At 35.4% G+C, this 18249-nt stretch overlaps 1 protein-coding gene across 1 annotated transcript in view; it reads right to left on the bottom strand.

The window, feature by feature from the left end:
- Nucleotides 1-360: 360 nt before the first annotated feature.
- TDRD3 (tudor domain containing 3) overlaps nt 361-18249 on the bottom strand; it is a 104843-nt gene continuing 86954 nt past the window's right edge. The window contains exons 13-14 of the mRNA XM_065839187.2: nt 4935-5071; nt 361-612 (exon numbers count right to left, since the gene is read on the bottom strand). Of these exons, the coding sequence (XP_065695259.2) occupies nt 4952-5071 (120 nt within the window). The 3' untranslated portion in view covers nt 361-612; nt 4935-4951. The remainder of the gene's footprint in view (nt 613-4934; nt 5072-18249) is intronic.

Raw genomic sequence — 18249 nt, 5'->3', positions numbered from 1 at the left:
AAATGACTATTGTAACTGATGATTATTTTTCCCCCTTCGACCTTTTAGTCACAGATCATGAAAAACAGAACAAGCAAATCTGTAATTTGGCCTTCAGCAACTTTGGAAAATAAACACAGACAACACAGAATTTCACTGTACAATAATTAGCTGAAAATTTTTAACATGTTTCACTAATGCTAGCCTGAAATCTAAATTAAAGGCCAAATCCTGTCTGCTTCTGAGAAAATATCTTTTACTTTTACTTTACTAGAAACAACATTAGAACCAAAATCAATTCAAAATTAATAAAAATCATGATACATCAGTATTATGTTGACTAACAATGAAGGCTCAGTAAAAAGAATACAAGGCAAAGAATAGAATAGTGCACTGTGGTTTTATTGATGGCAGCAATGACAATTTGCCTCTTTCATATGTAAAAAGTATTCAGCTTCGTATAATTAAGAACTTTAAAAAAGTCTATTGTGGTGTCATGTCTACATTCCTTCTGCTCACATGAGCTTTCTCTGTTCCATTCTGTCATTTGGGAAAAGCTAGAATTTCTTCTAGAAAGAATTTCTTCAGCAAGCTGGAGCTGCCAGTGAATCTTCTTCCACCCCAAGAAAGTTTCTAAATGATAAAAAGAAAAAAAAATAGATAAAAATAAAACCAACTCTCTGTTCTTTGTGGAACACACACTTTACTGTTATTTCATTTTCTTCCTCCAAAAGAGTAGATATCTGCTTCTCAGTACTTACAGAGATATATGTCTTGAAAAGAATACATCAGAAGGTTGCACTTACAATGCAATAAATATGATTGGTATAATACAAGGAAATAACACTTTCTGGCAGTAACTTCTCACAAAAACGCAGTTTCTCCATTGGTAAGGACTTCAATACAGATTTTACAGCCAGTTTGACAAGGTGCAGATTAATTCTGCCACAGAGCAAAGGAATACCCAAGAAACAGATAATGACCAAGCACTCATAGGTTTACACTCACAGGTTTTTTCAAGCTCTACCAAAAGCTATGATCCTTCAAAACGTTCATTTCTGATTACTTTTTCCCCTTCTTTTTCATACTGTCAAGACATGCTATACAGGAAGTGTAAGCTCAGGATGTATTTTTATTATTGATAGATTCTAATTCTTATATCTTGATTCTCTAGGAGGAACACCTTATTTTAGAGACCTGTTAAAGCTAGTATTTGACTCATGCACCCAAACAACTTAAGAGTGGGTTTGAGGACTCTCAATAGAATGCTCTGAAAAAACTCTGAATTAGTGTTCTTTGCTTCACACTGCTGGATATTAATAAACAACCATTTTCTAGCACCACAGTGAGGTACTGACTACCCCATACTTCTGTTACTTCACCTTAACATGACTATTTTATTGCTCTGTCTTCATAATAATCACCACAGCAAGACTTTCTGCAAGGCTGTAGTAATTGTTGCTAATGCTCGAAGCACGTAACGGTGTGGCGCTCCAGACGGATCACAGAATCATAGAATCATATAATGATTTGGATTGGAAGGGACATTTAAAGATTATCTAGTCCAACACCACTGCAGCATTAAAATTCTCCAGAATTTACCAGTTTATAATATAAAATAATCATCAACAAGGTCTCTCTGCAGGAAAAAGTTACTTTACGTAATACAGAGGTACTCCTTCTCAGGGAGTAAAGGTCCAAATCATCAAGGATCGGGTGAAGAGGTAAAGCATTCTTCAGTGAAAAGTTGTGGTAAAATTATCTCACTATATCCTTTAAAACCTCCCCTGATAAAACATATTTTCTTCTAAAAGAATATAAAAAACTTGAAATAAGAACAATATGCCACGCTCTCAAAAGCTCTAAGAAATAAAAAGCAGGAAAAATGCATAGAAATCCATTTCTAGAAACTGACATTCAATATTCTTGAACATGTCAAGACATTAAAATAACACTGCTGCAGAAGTCTGGGTAAACTGAAAGTCATTTAGAAAAGGACTATGTTCAATTTTCTGCCTATATTTAAAATCAGATAAGAACTTATCACATCCACCAATTTTTTTTTTTTAAAGCTTAATAGATTATCTTTACTGGTTTCTCTCTGATTCCACTCCTTAGGTCACGTGTAGTGCATTTCAAAATGCAACATAAGCATAAGTCATATGGTAGCACAAGATGTACTATGGGGAGCCATAAGCCAAACCTGAAAAATATTTCCACCACAGTATTACAATAAACACCTCCTCACTTCAGTTTACCTACCAAACAAGGCAAATGAGGGCAGCTACACTGGACTTCACATGTGCTTAAGAAAGCAAATCTAGCAGGTGAAAGCTACTCTGAACCACACAGTAGAAGCTTCTGGATACAGCACTACCATATTTCTATCGTCAGAAAGACGGGCAATAGTGTTCTTAAACTGAGGAAGAATTGCCACTTTTTGACACTATTCAGAGATGGCCACGAATGTCACACTCTTGAAAAGAAAGGAACACCATGTTTAGTTTTCCAAATATTCACTAGAACACAGTGGCAGAGGATAAAAATGGGAGTTGCAAATTCTAGACAAAATAAAGGATTGGTTTTGACTGGAACTAATACAGAAGCTAACTATGCCTAAGCAGCACCACTCAACCTCTATATAGGAGACATCTCCTGCCTCTCTGTTTTCTTTTTCTACCTGTGTGATCCTAGTATTTCAAGAATCTAAGGTCAAAGTATTTAATTTCATATCTTGCCAACCTCTTTTTGGTGTTAACATCCAATACCTGTTACATTATTTTATGTTGAAATGTAGTTGAGATGAATACTGGAAATTGTCCAAATACAAACCTAAATCTGATAATGTAGCTAATTAAAATAGCTAGATAAAGCAAATAATTTTATTATAAAATACACAAATATTCTAGTTGACTACCTTTTAGCCATTGGAGACAGTCTCCACTTAATTAAACTTCTAACAATTCAGTTAACAGCAGCCAAAGAAGATAGTATTGAATGTTTTGATCTGGAGGGAACGAATCTTCTTATTGAGGAGTAAATTGTATTTTCTCATAATGAATTGTTGTTCATAGTGATTACTATTTAAGGCATGTATAACTCCTACGATATTTATTATCTGTATTGTAGAAGGCAAAGTGCATAATATTCCAACAGAGAGAGACTTACAAAAGTAGCCAAAATTTACCAGGTTTAAGGTGCCACTGACTGTACACTGCTCTGGGTTAATACGTTCAGTTTTGGATGACAAATTGGCACAACTTTTCTAACTTGAGCAGATGTTGAAGTAAACAGTCCTGGGCCAAAAGAGGACACAGGAAATACCTCATTTCATCAACACTGAGCACATTTCATTCAGCTCATCACATTGAGACTCCTCTGAACCGACTGAGCTGGTTTAGAACTCAGCTCGGTGCATGTGCCAATGCATCCTGCATAAATTATCTCACTACATGTTTACTGATAACGACTGATGCACGCACTTAAAATAGAAAATCCAATGATATGGGCAAAAATAGAATAATGACCACCTTGGCAAGAGTCAGGAATAAATTTTGGTCTTCTATTGCCAGTACCTCCCAAAATGAAAAAGGTATTTTAGCATATAACCAAAAAAAAATAAAATAGTGTTATTGCATGTCAGAAACAGCTGCAGAGATTAGTAGCACCCATTAAGCCAATTGAAGATGAAGGACTGGAACAAGAGAAGGAACTAAAAAGAGTTCAGGAAAAATAAAAATATCAGATTCAAGAGAAAGATATATTGTAGCTGTATATCAAATAGCTTGCTTCTTTAGGATAGATTTTTAATCAACATTTGGAAATTAAAGATTTAGAAGATCCACAAGTAAAATGAAAGCAGTGAAGTATACCTGATTTGTTCAGTAGAGTAATTATAACTTTTATCTGGCTGGACATTCTAGATTTCTGAACATACAGATCAGGTGTATTTTTTGAGAATGATATGGAATCCCTTAATTTCTGCTAATTAATAAAATATAGGTGCAAGTATATCCTCAAGATATAGAGGATGCTAAATACTTTTAGGTCTTGGACCTCCCCATTCAATGGTGAACTCACAGATTTTAGATTTCAGTGTGCAAATTATCCTTTCCATGCTAAGAAGAACCTTAGAAAGAATATTTATCCAAATAAATGGTTCATAGTAAGTAGAATATGGGATTTTGGACAGGTGTAGACAGTATTAAGTTCAGCAGGGACTGCAACCACTTATTTCAGGGAAGAAGATGGTCCAACGTACGTGAACGAAACTCACTGCTGTTATCAGAAGTATCAAGTAAAAGATTGCTCAGACCACATGAGTCCTTACATAAAGCAAAGTTAAAGCACTATTTGCCAAAGTGGTTTTATTGTCTAGCCTCTTGCCACAGGTATATTAAGGCTCTTCCAACAGCCACAAAATCGAGAGAAACATGCATCTCCGACTTCTAAAATAAGTATACCAATATCTGTAAAACAATTTAGAAACAATATGCCGAACATTATCTGCCACATAGGTGATTGCAACAAGTGGTTTCTAAACTGACACAACCATAAAAGTTTCACTTAAATAATGAGGCACTATTTAATATCCATAGTTCCCCATAGATGCAGCAATCACTGTTCTGCGCCTGCAGATTACCACTATTAAACAAAGTCAGTCATACATGTGCTGTTGCTTAATTATTTTTTTTTTCCAAAAGAGAAACAAGTCTTTTCTAGGAATTTCAAGTTGTCTATTTGCTTGTAAAATGGTGATTACAATAATTTATTTGTTAAAAATATTTGTGATCTGCAACCCAATTCTGAGGTCAATTACAGCCAAATACCAGTAAAGGTCAAGGAAGTTCTTTCATGAACTTCACAGAGACTGAAGAACACTGAAACACAGAACAATTCAGATAAAATTTATTGAAATCTAAAACCATTAAAAAATGCCAATATCATATATTTACCTTTTATTTCTTATTAATTAGTTTCTAGCTCTTGGGGGTTGATAGAATTGTTGAGTAGGCCGTGTGGACCGTCTTGGCTGACCGTCCCCTCCTCTGCGGAATTCTAGAGTTTGTTCATATGTTTCTTCCTCCTCCTCCTGCAGGTAGACAGCATTGTTTTAAATGGAAGAGTAGATAAACACATTATACATGAGTAGGTATACACATACATACATACAAACCCCACACACACGTATGAATGAATTCATGCACATACAGGAACTGCCACCTCTGTGCTGGTAACCACTTAATAAAATAAGGGAGATCATGGGAGTGAGTTTTTCAAACCTAGGAAAGCTAACAAAAATAAGATGGAGAATCTCAAAACTGAATCCCCAGGGCAGCACTAGAAGTTATTAAATATTTGCAGAAAAAAGAGTATGTATTAAAGCAAAATTATTTTCCAAGAGTCATACAGGCAAGAAACTCATGAAGCAAAATTACCTGAATAACCTGCCTGAGTAAGAGAAATATCAGATTTTGGGGTTTAGAAATGTGTGTGGAATGAAATAAAAGCATTACGAAATGGAAATGCAAGAAACAGTATCTGGCAACATGCATACTAGAAAAACAAATCTGAAACAGTAGATAAAAATCTGTGATGCAGCAGTAATGACAAAACCCTACAAGCAGAGTGGATAGCAATTTAGATACGAATCTTCTATGTGCAACATTAATAAACATAAGCTCTGAATAGAGAGAAGAGAGGTAATTACACATTTGCAATATTGCATTCACTTATAGGCATCTCAATCCCAGAAAGATATTGACAAATTAGATGGAATTCAGAGAAAAAAAGTCAAGAGACTAGAGAATAATTTACAAAGGAAGATTAAAATAGCCACATATTTACTTTGCTCAAGAAATACTGAAAGGAAAAACATTATTCTGATGGAATATTTGAAGGTGGTACACATTAAAGACAGAGAAGAATTTTAAGAGCATTAGAGTTGATAACAAAGAAATAGACAAAAAAATTATAGGCTGAAAACAATAAAAAAGTGTCTGAATATGAGTATGATTGTGAAATGGTGTCTCAGGGAGACAGGTATAATTTTGTTTCTTTAATATCCTAATGCTACACTGTAGAAGACACCAGGTCCAGAGGGAACATGCTGTGAAAAGACAAAACAAACCAAAAAACCACTTTTGGGAAAAAGTACTGAGTAGATAACTCCTAATTCCCTTTCATTCACAGCACAGGAACAAAAACCAAGAACACTGAATGAGTCATTAAAACTTCGTCATCAATTCCAACACCCAGGAGTTGTTTTAGAGTGCAGCACACGTATAACAGAAAGTATTTCACAGTAGTAAAATATTTCACTGCAAGAGACAGAAAGGAAAATCTACAGCCGAAGTTTGTTTCTGCTGTGAAAAGTCAGATCTGACTCAACAAACACTTCTTTCTGAATCAGACTGAATAACAAATACGCTTTTTAAAAATCAGTTACAGACAACCACATTCCTCATGGTAAGGTCTCCTATTTACAGGGCACATCTGTAGTCATAGCTGTATTTCCAGAACAACAGATTAAGGTCAAGTACAGAGAGTGTGCAATAACTGTAGAAGAAAACAGATTTTCAGCACAATTGAACACAGGTCAATTGATTTATACATTTTAGTTTCAAACTAGCCACAGAATTCTGCCATAAAACTTACTTTTCTTTGTGTACCTTTGTAACTGCTTGCAGCACTATCAATTCCCTCATATAAAGAGGTTCAGAGAAACTGAAGATAAGAAAAAAAAATAGAAAAGCAGATGTCTACCCAAAAAATCCACAGAGTCTGCAATACTGATAGCCCTAGTACAAACACTCAACTTAGTATAGGATGTAACCTCCCACCACTGACAACACAAGCTGTACTATCATCAAAATGTGAAAAGGTAACCTGGATACCTGAAGTGGTCTAAATACCTTTAGTGCTTTCAGCGCACTCCAAGACACCTGAAGAGCTGAAAAGAGTTTCATATTATGTGCCAAAAGATGAAAGAAAAATGCAATTGCAAGTTTTCTTAAAATTCTTTGTCAAAGCTTCAATCTAACACAAGAGAGTTTGCTCTTCAAGAACAAATTGGTGAACTTCCACGTGCTTGATATCTGGATTTCTCCAAAACTGAAAAAATAAATAGCCTATATGCACGACTGAGAATTTTGCAATGCATACTGGTGTTTTCAAGAGACTGTAGCAAATTAGACATGAATCTTTTCTTTGTAACCTTGGTAGTCTTAGCTCAAGGTTAATGTTTTTGATCCTTTTAATTCCGTAAAATCAAATTAAAACTAGAATGCGTCTTACACATTTCTGTTTGGTGTATTTACACATAAAAGGAAAAATTTCAGACCCATGCATTCCAATTCGTGGTTTTGTAACAACAGGCAAAAGTGAAATGTGAAATCACATTCACTTTCTTGAGGCTCTGAATGCAAGTGAGCAATGCAGTAAATGACAATAAGAGCAAATGAGGAAAAGAACACTTTCCAACCGTTCCCTCATTCCTCTCTATGCACAGTGACTCCCAACACAGATTGTCAATCATCTTGTTGAATTCTGCCATCTTAATGTCAAATGACACGTTGTCATTTGTTTCTTGGGTCTTACCTATTCACATTTGATCCTAATTGGATCTAACAAATTTGTCAAGCCATATCTTTATTAAACACTGCTTCTTGTTTTGCAAGTAATGGCATTTATTTTGCTCCACCAGTTCTTGATCACTGACTCTCAATTCACCACAGCTGATCTTTTATCCTTTTTGTAGTGTCATTTTATTTTATTTCAATCTTAAAAGATTTTTTTTCTAGGTTCATCTTTATCCTAATTTACTTTAAAATCTCTCCACTAAATGCTCAAAAACTGCCACCTCTCTTCTGGAACAGTATCCATCCTTTGCAAGCAAAATTTAGTATCTCTGATCTTCACTTCCTTGCTGTTTTTGCTCTTCTAAAAACTTCAGCTGTCTATATTTCTTCCATTACAACTCTGCAGTCAATTAAGTCACACATCTTGCTACCAGGTCTATTTTTCCAGTGTTTCTTTTCAATTTATCAGTTGTTTGTGATTAATTCCAAATTATTCCATTTCCTACTCCATTATCCATGTCAGATCCAGATTACATTTCATAAAGCAAAGGCGGTCACAAATCTCTCTTAAAGCATTTTCATTCTCCTGCTATTATTTGCAGAGGTTTCATGTTAGTACAATACTCCAAAAATGTATATATTTTATTATCTCCACCCTTCAGCTTATCATTTATTATTTACCTAATATTCCAGGATCCAGGACTGAGTTTTGTAGTACTTGCACAATGCTACCTAGAGTTATGTACCCTGAGATTAAAAGATACCACTGAGCACACATGCAAAAGATGGCAAAAACTGGCAGATTCATAGGGAAAAGCAAGGCAAGGTTTAAAATGCAAACAATGGAATGCACAAAAAAATTACAGCAGTAACAGGTGAGAACGATGTGGGAAAGAAGATGGAGGATGCCACCATTCTTCAGGTACTTAAAACAAGAAGGCAAACAAGGAAGAATAAGTCACTGTGAATTTCAGCTTCTATTCAAAATTTTGCCACAAAAATCTGGTATTACATTTGATACTTCTGTTCCATAAGATGGACAAGAACTAAAAAAGTGTCAAACGAGAATACATGCACACTAAGTAGTTTTATTTTGGACCCACATATTCTGAAAAGCTTGTACCGCCACCATACTTTACCAGCTGAGCTTAGTGAATCCATAACTTTGCAACAGTCAAGTTGCTACCAGCATGCTTTTACAGAAAAAACTACACAGATTCTATAGCTGAAGAATAATGTTATCAATCCAGCATTTAAAATATTTTAATAACCAATTTGCTCTTAAAATTAACAATAATAGAGCAGAGTAAATTTATATTTCATCAAAAGCTTTCTCATTGAGTTTCAATTGCAAGACTTCTTTCAACGCATTCAAAATAAGTCTAAAACCTGTTTTTTGTGTTTGTTTGTGGGGTTTTTTTTGGTGGGTTTTTATTGTTGTTGTGTGTTTTTTTTTTTAATACAGTTCTTAAAGTGAATGCTTCCAGTATAGCTTCTGAGAACAATGAATAGGTGGCTGACAGTAAAGAGCAGGACAGAAGTCATGCATTACACAAGAGCTTTGCCAAATGTTCTGCTCGCATGTATTTAGGATGCAGTTGCAAGGCACAGCCAAGCAGCTCCAACAGTTTGCTCCCTACTGTCTATTCCTGCTTACGAACAGAAAATTCTGCTCTGTTCACTGGGCCCTTCTGCTGAGGTTTTTCAATTAAAGCTCCCTGTGGACTACCAAGGGATAAGCAGCAGAGTCTGCACAAGGAGGCATGAAGGAGCAGCATGAGGCCAGGAACCATAGGATAAAGAAGAAAGAGCGGTAAAAATAGAGAAGACGTTTTCCATTTCAGGCATCTCAAACCACTGTTCCAGTTTAAGCTGTAGTTTTAACTTAACCCGCATACTTAAGACATGGAAAACTTTTTGGACTCAGTACAGAGAAAGTGCATGCTTCCTTGCAAAATGAACTTCTCTTTCATGTGCATTTCAAATCCCATTTCCCGGTCCAGATTTAATGCCTCTTGCAGTGCCTACTATGCTCACAACAGCTGTCTCCTGCTGTTAGCACACCAAGTGATCTCATTTTGCTGCTTAAATTCCTTTCTTAAAACTTCCTTCTTTTGCTTAATCATCCAGTGTTGACCTCCTTCAGTACTTTAATCTTTGATTTTTGTAGTTTCTTCTTACCCCTGCCTGTATCAATTGAATATATACTATAAGATTTTCCAGACATATCAAAGACACAACAAAAAAAAAAAAAAAAAAAAAGAGAAAATCCAACTACACTATGGCCATATTGTAAAAATTCACAAACTTCCTAGAAAAAGCTAAACTTAAATGGTTAAACTGCAATATATAACACATCGTGTATTCATAAATTATTTGCTAAAGTATCTACAGTATTCCCTTAAGCCAGCACTCTCCAATGTCTTTATAAATGACTTAGACTCAGGACTTCAGGGATTGCGTAGTAAGTTTACTGATGACACAAAGGTGGGAGGAGCTGTCGACACTCTCAAGGGCAGAGAGGCCCTGCAGAGGGATCTGGACAAACTGGAGAACTGTACAATCACCAACCACATGAAGTTCAACAAGGGCAAGTGCCACACTTTGCACCTGGGACATGGCAACCCTGGCTGTACATACAGACTGGGGGATGAGACGCTGGAAAGCAGCTCTGTGGAGAGTGATCTGGGGGTTCTGGTAAACGGCAAGTTGAACATGAGCCAAAAGTGTGCCCTGGCAGCCAAGAGGGACAACCGTGTCTAGGGTGCATCAAGCACAGCATTGCTGGCCAGTCAGGAAGGTGATTGTCCCGCTCTGCCCTGCACTGGTGCAGCCTCACCTGGAGCACTGTGTGCAGTTTCGGGCAACACAGGATAAAAAAGACGTTAAGCTACTGGAGAGTGTCCAGAAGAGGGTCACAAAATTGGTGAAGGGTTTGGAAAGGAAGCCGTGTGAGGAGCAGCTAAAGTCACCTGGTTTGTTCAGCCTGGAGAAGAGGAGACTGAGGAGAGACCTCATTGCAGTCTACAGCTTCTTCACAAGGGGAAGAGGAGGGGCAGGCGCTGATCTCTTCTCTTTAGTGACCAATGACAGAACCCGAGGGAATGGCAGGAAGATGTACCAGGGGAGGTTCAGGTTGGACATTAGGAAAAGGTTCTTAACTCAGAGGGTGGTGGAGCACTGGAACAGGCTCCCCAGGGAGGCGCCACAGCCCCAGGCCTGACAGTGTTCAAGAAGAGACTGGACAATGCCATCAGACACATGGTGTGAACTGTGGGGTTGTCCTGTGCAGGGACAGGAGTTGGACTCCATGATCCTCGTGGGTCCCTTCCAACTCAGGACATTCTATGATTCTACTTTATCTGAATACTGGATTCTTAGAAGTCCATGACAACTAAGAAAGAAAATGGTATTTTATGAAAAAAAAAAGGGTTTTTTAATTCAATAAAATAATAAGGTTTAAGTTATACAATCTTAGACCAGCTTTGGGGCATATTTTCAAAAATTCCTATCAAATGAGGTATGAAAATTCAAGTAAAAGAGAAATTACCACTAATGTAGATTTTGAAGTATCCTAACCAGGCACTGACTTTGTGAGAAGAACACTTCTGAAGTGCATATTATAGAATAATTCAACATATTTGCTCTTGATCAATTTTCTTTGCAAGTTATGCCTGTTACTTAAAATATCAGCTCCTCTCACAAAGTAATCTCTGTGAGTCTGCAGATACTCACAGTTTTTTCACAGTACACAACACATCCATATTAGACTGAGCCTACAGCCATACAAATTTGAGTTAAGTTATAAGTGAGAACAGCAAGTGAGATTTGAGGTTATACTGCTAGACCTGCATAGAGCTGACTCCTCACTGCTATCAGATAATTAAAATGAACTCTTAGCCCTAATAATGTGACTTCAGAAGAGTCAGGGTAGCACTATACATTTTTAGAAAGATGTACTTTCAGTATGCTCACACATGTCATGTAAGACATTGTAGTAATGTATCACTGATGACTGAAATTGCACATAACTAATTGTAAGGATATGGCTGTGTTTAAATAAAAGATGTTATTTTATAAAAAAAGTTATATACATTAAAGTTTTTTAATTTAATAACTAATAACTTAATTTTATAATATACCGGTTTAGAATGTTAGCAATAAGACCCACAATTATTATTGTTGCTTAGCTCTTGCCTGGATATTTTGAAGTGTATAACCACATTACAATTAAATATTTTATAAGCGAAATAACTAAGTAAAGTAATCAACTATGTAACATCCTTAAATTTACAACGTAATTCTGACATGGCTCTAGTGCCATGGAGAGTTGCATCACAGTAATGTCTGGCTACTGTTCAAACTCTTTTCACTTCTCTTCTCTTGCACCTTTTTCATCACTTCTCTTTCCACTTTTCCTTTCTTGCTTAGGTGTACACAGTTGTAAATGTGCATCTAATGCAGGTTCCAAAGACAGGATGGCCAGGATTAGGGAGGACAAACTGCTTCCCTGCCTCAGAGCTGACCCCTGCTCATCAGCTCAGTCCATGAAATCACACTTCCAGTCACTCATCAGAAATTCTTCTCCCATTAAAACGATCTTATGGAATGGGCAATTAGACCGTTCTTATTCAAATGTCATGGGTGTGTGAAACTGCTCTTAATTAAGTACTTAAAATGTCAAGATCTATTAGAAGTACCTCTGAGGAGGATAATGACTTATGAGCTGAAGTGGAACTTAAACCTTTCTTAGCAGAGTGTGTGTTTCTGTTCACACTTTCCAGAGAGAATGGTCCCAAAGTCACTTTTTCATTGTTACGTTAACCCCCACTATCGTCCATGTCCTTCAAATACAGAACCATTTTTACAGTACAAAGGTCATTGTTTCTGTTTTATGGTTTAATTCTCTTAGTAAACATAACCTGCTCCGATTTTTTAAAACTTAAACAGTATCAGAATTTTTAAATTTAAAATAATTGTGATGGATTGTAAGCAAATTTAGAACTTAAAACAGATTGTCCGGACTTCGAACTAACTTTATATTATCTTAAAGACCAAAACCATTAACTTCTAATGCAACTGGTAACTTTACATGGAACTTGTGAATATAAAGTGAGAGAAAAGCTAAGACAATTAAAAAAATCAAGAACCAGATATTTCTTCAATGTTGAATCACAAATGAAAAGGAAAAAATTCAACAGACATATGAAAGGCCATACACCTTTTTCTAGCTCACAAAACCAGAATAAGTTACATTTTTTCTTTCATACGTCCCCACTGTCTCTACCTCTGTATTTCTCCTTACACATATTCCTAGGTATCCTGATATATTTTACTGAGGGGACATAGAGCGAGCTAAAATAAGCACTTTATCTTGTGTATTGGATGAGAAACTTTTTGATATCTATAATATCTCCAGAGAAGACTACAGAAAACCTATTGAACAAGACTACATCTTTAAATTATTCAAATAAATGCAAACCAAAAAAATCCAAAGATACAAAGAAAACATTTAAATGCGCTTTTTCAAATTTTTCTCTCACCCATTGAGAAAGTACTGTTTTAGTGTTGACTCCTGGATACAACCAAGTTGTGAACTATGGGATACATAATCAATAGACTAACCAGGATTTATTGTAATGTATGGAAACAGTTGCGTTGTTCTAAAACAACAACAAACAAAACAGGAAGAAAACAAAAGGATTGCACACACTGGAAATGTTTGGCCTTATTGTCTAAATGGATGTTTTTAAAAACAATAAACTTTAAATTTCTTCTAATAGTACAACGCCTGAGGAAATTTGACTTGGGTAACTTCCAATAGGGAAGTTCATCTCCGTCACCAACAGGGACTACAGGGGACTTCAAAGATATTTCTTGGTGACTGCATTGATACATTGGCATTATTTTCTGTCTGTAAGGATATGAAGGATAAACAACTGTACGGGATTTATAGAGTATATACATTCTTCTCCCATTTGAAAGTCATGACCTCATAAGCATCAAGCTACATATGGGACATTACTAACATTAGATAATTAGTACAGATGACACATGTATATGAACATGTATACACTACATGTGTCATAGTCCATGTGTAACACTTGACTTTTACATCAAAACCATCAACAGCTTTGCTGAAGTTTTTAGCTCCAGCTTCACTATAGTAAAGTATTATCAGATACAAGACAGTGGTGAACAGAAATAACAATATTATGGAAATTACTGATTTTCTGCAAAAATCTTATCATCACTTAAATTGTCTTTAAAGGCATACAAGTGACTTGCTATACAGTACTGTATTATTTACTAAGCCCCCCGGGAGAGCTTGAACTACAACTACACAATTGCTATTTGTTGCCATTCTACACACAGCTGGAGTAATTCCTATTGATTTAGATAATGTTTTAACCTACTATACTAGAGCCATCTTTCTCTCTTCTACTGTTTCTTAAATTGTATGAGATTTTGATGTACTATATTAATAAAACACTACATTCTACATTCAAGCTCTGTACAAAGCCTTTTATGCAGAGAATTTCAGTTAATAGTTCCCCTAATGCAGTAGTTAATTTGAAAAGTTACTGATAGTTCACTAAAAGAAACTTGCTATATTGCCAGTTTAAAAACAAACAAAAATATACATTTAGAAAAAGGAATTGATCCTTATGAGGGCAGTTTTTTGTCTTCACTGAACACACATTTGCCATGAGTAAATATGTTCCTAACCATGGTACATAAAATCATGTGGCATGTAGCTACATCATAAAAGCTGTTGCTTTTTTCATTTTCGAACTAAAGATTTCAAGATGACTCTTCCCTGAGCAGTCTTTTCTTTAGCACCAGAAATAAAATAACAACAGTAAATCTTTTCTGTTGACTTTCACTAACCAAACATCGGATGTCAAATAATTTGACAGTTTCTTGGCCAGTTTTTGTAAAAATTCTACAAAGCAGTCTTCAGGGCCAGCAGCTTATCAACTAAAACCTTGATACACATTAAAGACACTAAATTTATAATGTTTCAGAAATCCTGAAAAAAATTGATATACACTGTGAATATTAATTTAACTCATTTTTTCTTTGCTGAAAAATATAAGCTGTGACAAAAGCATCTGAACTTTAAACACAGCTAATTTTTAAATTAATCTGTTACTACAATATATGTCTTGAGTTTTGAGTGAATCAATAAATATTAGATAACAAATGAGAGAAAAAGTAGATTCTTCAGAAATAAAATAAAAAAAATAGAAAATAAAGTGATTACAAGGAAAATAATTCCATACTTACATCTGAGACCACTAAAAGCAACATAACAGTTAACCTGGAATCAGATGTATCACTGTACTTCATTGCTTATCTTCAATTCTGAAAACAAAGCACTCACTTATTTTCTACATAGACTACATTCCATTTCCATAAAACTAGGATAATGTAAACCTGCGGCACGATTATCCCATAGATATTTGCAAGCTTATCTCTCCCCCTTATGGATATTGTACAGGTTATTCATACTTGCAGCCATTCCCCATGCCACATATTAAAATAAATGTGGAACTCTTCTTGTGAGGTTTGTGCTTGAAACAAACATTCCCTCCTGCATGTTGTCACCATTTTCTTAATACAGAAAAAACATAATGAATTTTAAAACTTCCTTATTAATACATATTTAAGCCATTCACACTGTATCCCCCCAATAAAATAGAAATACTAACTTCTATTTGTAAAAGCTTCTTCACAGAGTAGTAGCAATATCAAAGTATAAATACTTAAATGTTTATTTTTAATAATTTCTAAAAGGAAAGTAGATACACTGAAGTGAGATCTGCTATATAAATAACACGCAACCAGCACATATTGAGCTTTCTCAATTCAGCAAAAGAAAAAAGCTACAAACTGGAAGTAGGAATGTGTTCAACAAAACACCAATTTAACATCATGAAACCTGTAACAGTAGTAAAACACGGCAAAATGTACTTAAGTAAATATACAGAAAAAATTTAAACCAACAAATGTAACCCAACTCCTAACTAAAGAGAAAACAAACCCAAACTGCTTACAGGTGATGCAGGGACACAATTTAAGAAAGTCTTAAAAGTGAAACTGCCCATGAAGTTACTTGGAATAGTCCCATAAAAAGAGAGTATTTTAACTTAGAAGTCAGGACCTTTACATAACATATGCTGTATGCCTACATTTTGAAAGAAAATATGCTCAATTGCACCTATTTTTAAATTATTAACCTTTACAATTGTTAACTTCTTTAGAAAAGTAAATAGACCATGTTATTCTGCAAGTTCTACAAGATCAAAATATTATGATGGGCAAAAAAATGCGTATAAACATCAGGAACTTTTTAAACTGCTACAGGATATAACAGAGCTCTAAAACTTAATCTTAAACAAATTAGTCAGTAAGTTAGGACCAAATTAAAAGACAAAACCAAAAAGCTTTCCCATGCGTAAGAAAAGCAAAAACACTACATAATAACCCTCCAGACACCAATTTACTCATGTTCACAGTATTTCCTTTCCCTCTTTGATATGGAGTACATTAAATAACATGTCTATTCAACATGTACTGTATACAGTACGAGGGAGCAAGATCTGGAATCATTTATCTGCAATACCTAGCCAACAGTGTCATGTGTGTCTTCCCTAGAAAGCAATCAGTCAGGAATACTACACCAATTCCCCCAGTTTCCTTTTAATCAAAATCCTTTGAATTAATCTATTAAATGTGAACAAACTCAGAATACTGAAACATGAAAGAGACAGGGAAATTGGAAGAGAAATCATATAATCATTTTGGTTGGAAGAGACCCTCAAGATCATTGAGTCTAAACATAACCTAACTCCAGCACTAAACCATGTTTCTAAGAATCTTGTCTATTCACCTTTTAAATGCCTCCAGGCACGGTGACAATAGCAATTGCGGGAACAGTCCAGACATTTTTACACATCAAACTTCTTTTACATGTTCAGCCTCACCACAGACAATACAGAGAAATCTGAGCATTAAATCCTTTGGAAGTCTCAAAACCAGAATCTTAAGAACTTCTATCACAAGACAACAGGATTAAAACCTATATCTAAAACAGGATGCGTTATGCCATCTCAAAACAAAATTGCAAGGCACTGTAGGTAGAGGAAGGTGTTTACTGAGGAACAGTTTATCTCAAAATAAACAAACTAAGGAGCTGATACACAGTCTCCAAATAATGAATCACCATCATATGCAATTACATTTAATAACAAGAGGCAGGGTTGGGGGGCGGGGAGAGGGGGAAGGAAGAGACGAACAGTGTAATGCTCCAAATATCCTGCTTTAACTGTTACAACTTTTTCCAATAAGTACAAAAACTCCAAGAAGAATGTGTTTTTAATCTGATTTGTACAGCTGGCAATAATTTGCAATGATACTTCACAGTCTGATGAACATGAAATGCTCAAGCGGAACACTCAAAACATATTTTGCAATGCCTAATGATACAGACAGAAAATTGAAAGCCATTGTTTCATGCCCACTCAGTCTAAATTACCTCCTCTCAACTGAAATCTGCCTGCTTTTGGTATATTAAAACATAAAATGCAGTTCCTTAACCACCTTTAAATGTCAGTTATTACATTTCAGCTAAGGGCCAGTAAGTTTCAGAGGAATAGTTAACTCAAGCTGTGATCATCTGTCTATACTCAAACATGGATACACCAACCTAACACCTGAAAAACTATGTAGGTTCTCAGAGAATAGAGGCACTAAAGAAAAGTACTTAGTAGTAGTTTACCAGGATAAATGCTTTCCACAACAGTTGTCTCTAAATACCGCGTCTTATAAGATGGCTTGGGAAACAAATAAATTACATAAAGAATTATACACAAAATTAACCTTCAGGTTCTGTGAGGAAAGGCATGTATGACGGTACTCTGCCAAAGAAGTGACAGAATTTAAGCTAACATTTCCAGTAAATAGAAAAGCCTCTGGTAAGAAAAAAAAATTACAAAATAAAAATAAAGGTTTAGGATAGACTACGAAAAATCATCTTTCAGCCTGGCAGGACAGAGGCAACTGAAATCACCGCACATTGGTGAGATGGAAAATGAGTCACATACCAACAAAATAACTTCTTAAATCTGAAGCGTTTTAATAAAGCAGAAAGATAGCCTTTTGTGGAAGCTAAATCCAGACTAGTAACTTTTTATATTTAAATTAATAAGTAAATATGCACCACCACTCAGGAAGAATGGTAGTCCAAAATACTCAGCCTTCATTCACTTCATTTAGTCAATGAATAATTATGAACTGTAAAACTATTCTAGAGATTTTCCCAATTGTACAGAAGCCAAAGAATGAAATAAATCAAATTCTTATCTGATGCAACTATTTAGGGACATTTTTTCCTAGAGTAATCTTAGAACTAGTTAGGTAGACTGTACAATTCTCTCTAAAGAGCACTGTTTCCAGTAGAGTCAGTGAGGACAGACCTAAATAAGAGATCCAACCAAGACAGATTTATCTACTGCACTTACTTAATTGTTCAATGGGAAAGACTTCTCACTTGACACACAACACAAAAAGACCACAGTGTGATGCCAAGGCTGTCTAGGCTGTAGAGCCGTAAAAAAATCCAATCCTTCAAGTAATATCTGCCTGTCTTGAATCAAGACACTGGAATGGGTTCAAAACCTCCATA

This window comes from Patagioenas fasciata, chromosome 1 (assembly GCF_037038585.1).
Source record: "Patagioenas fasciata isolate bPatFas1 chromosome 1, bPatFas1.hap1, whole genome shotgun sequence".
NCBI lineage: Eukaryota > Metazoa > Chordata > Aves > Columbiformes > Columbidae > Patagioenas > Patagioenas fasciata.
This window is presented reverse-complemented; position numbering and strand designations above follow the sequence as displayed.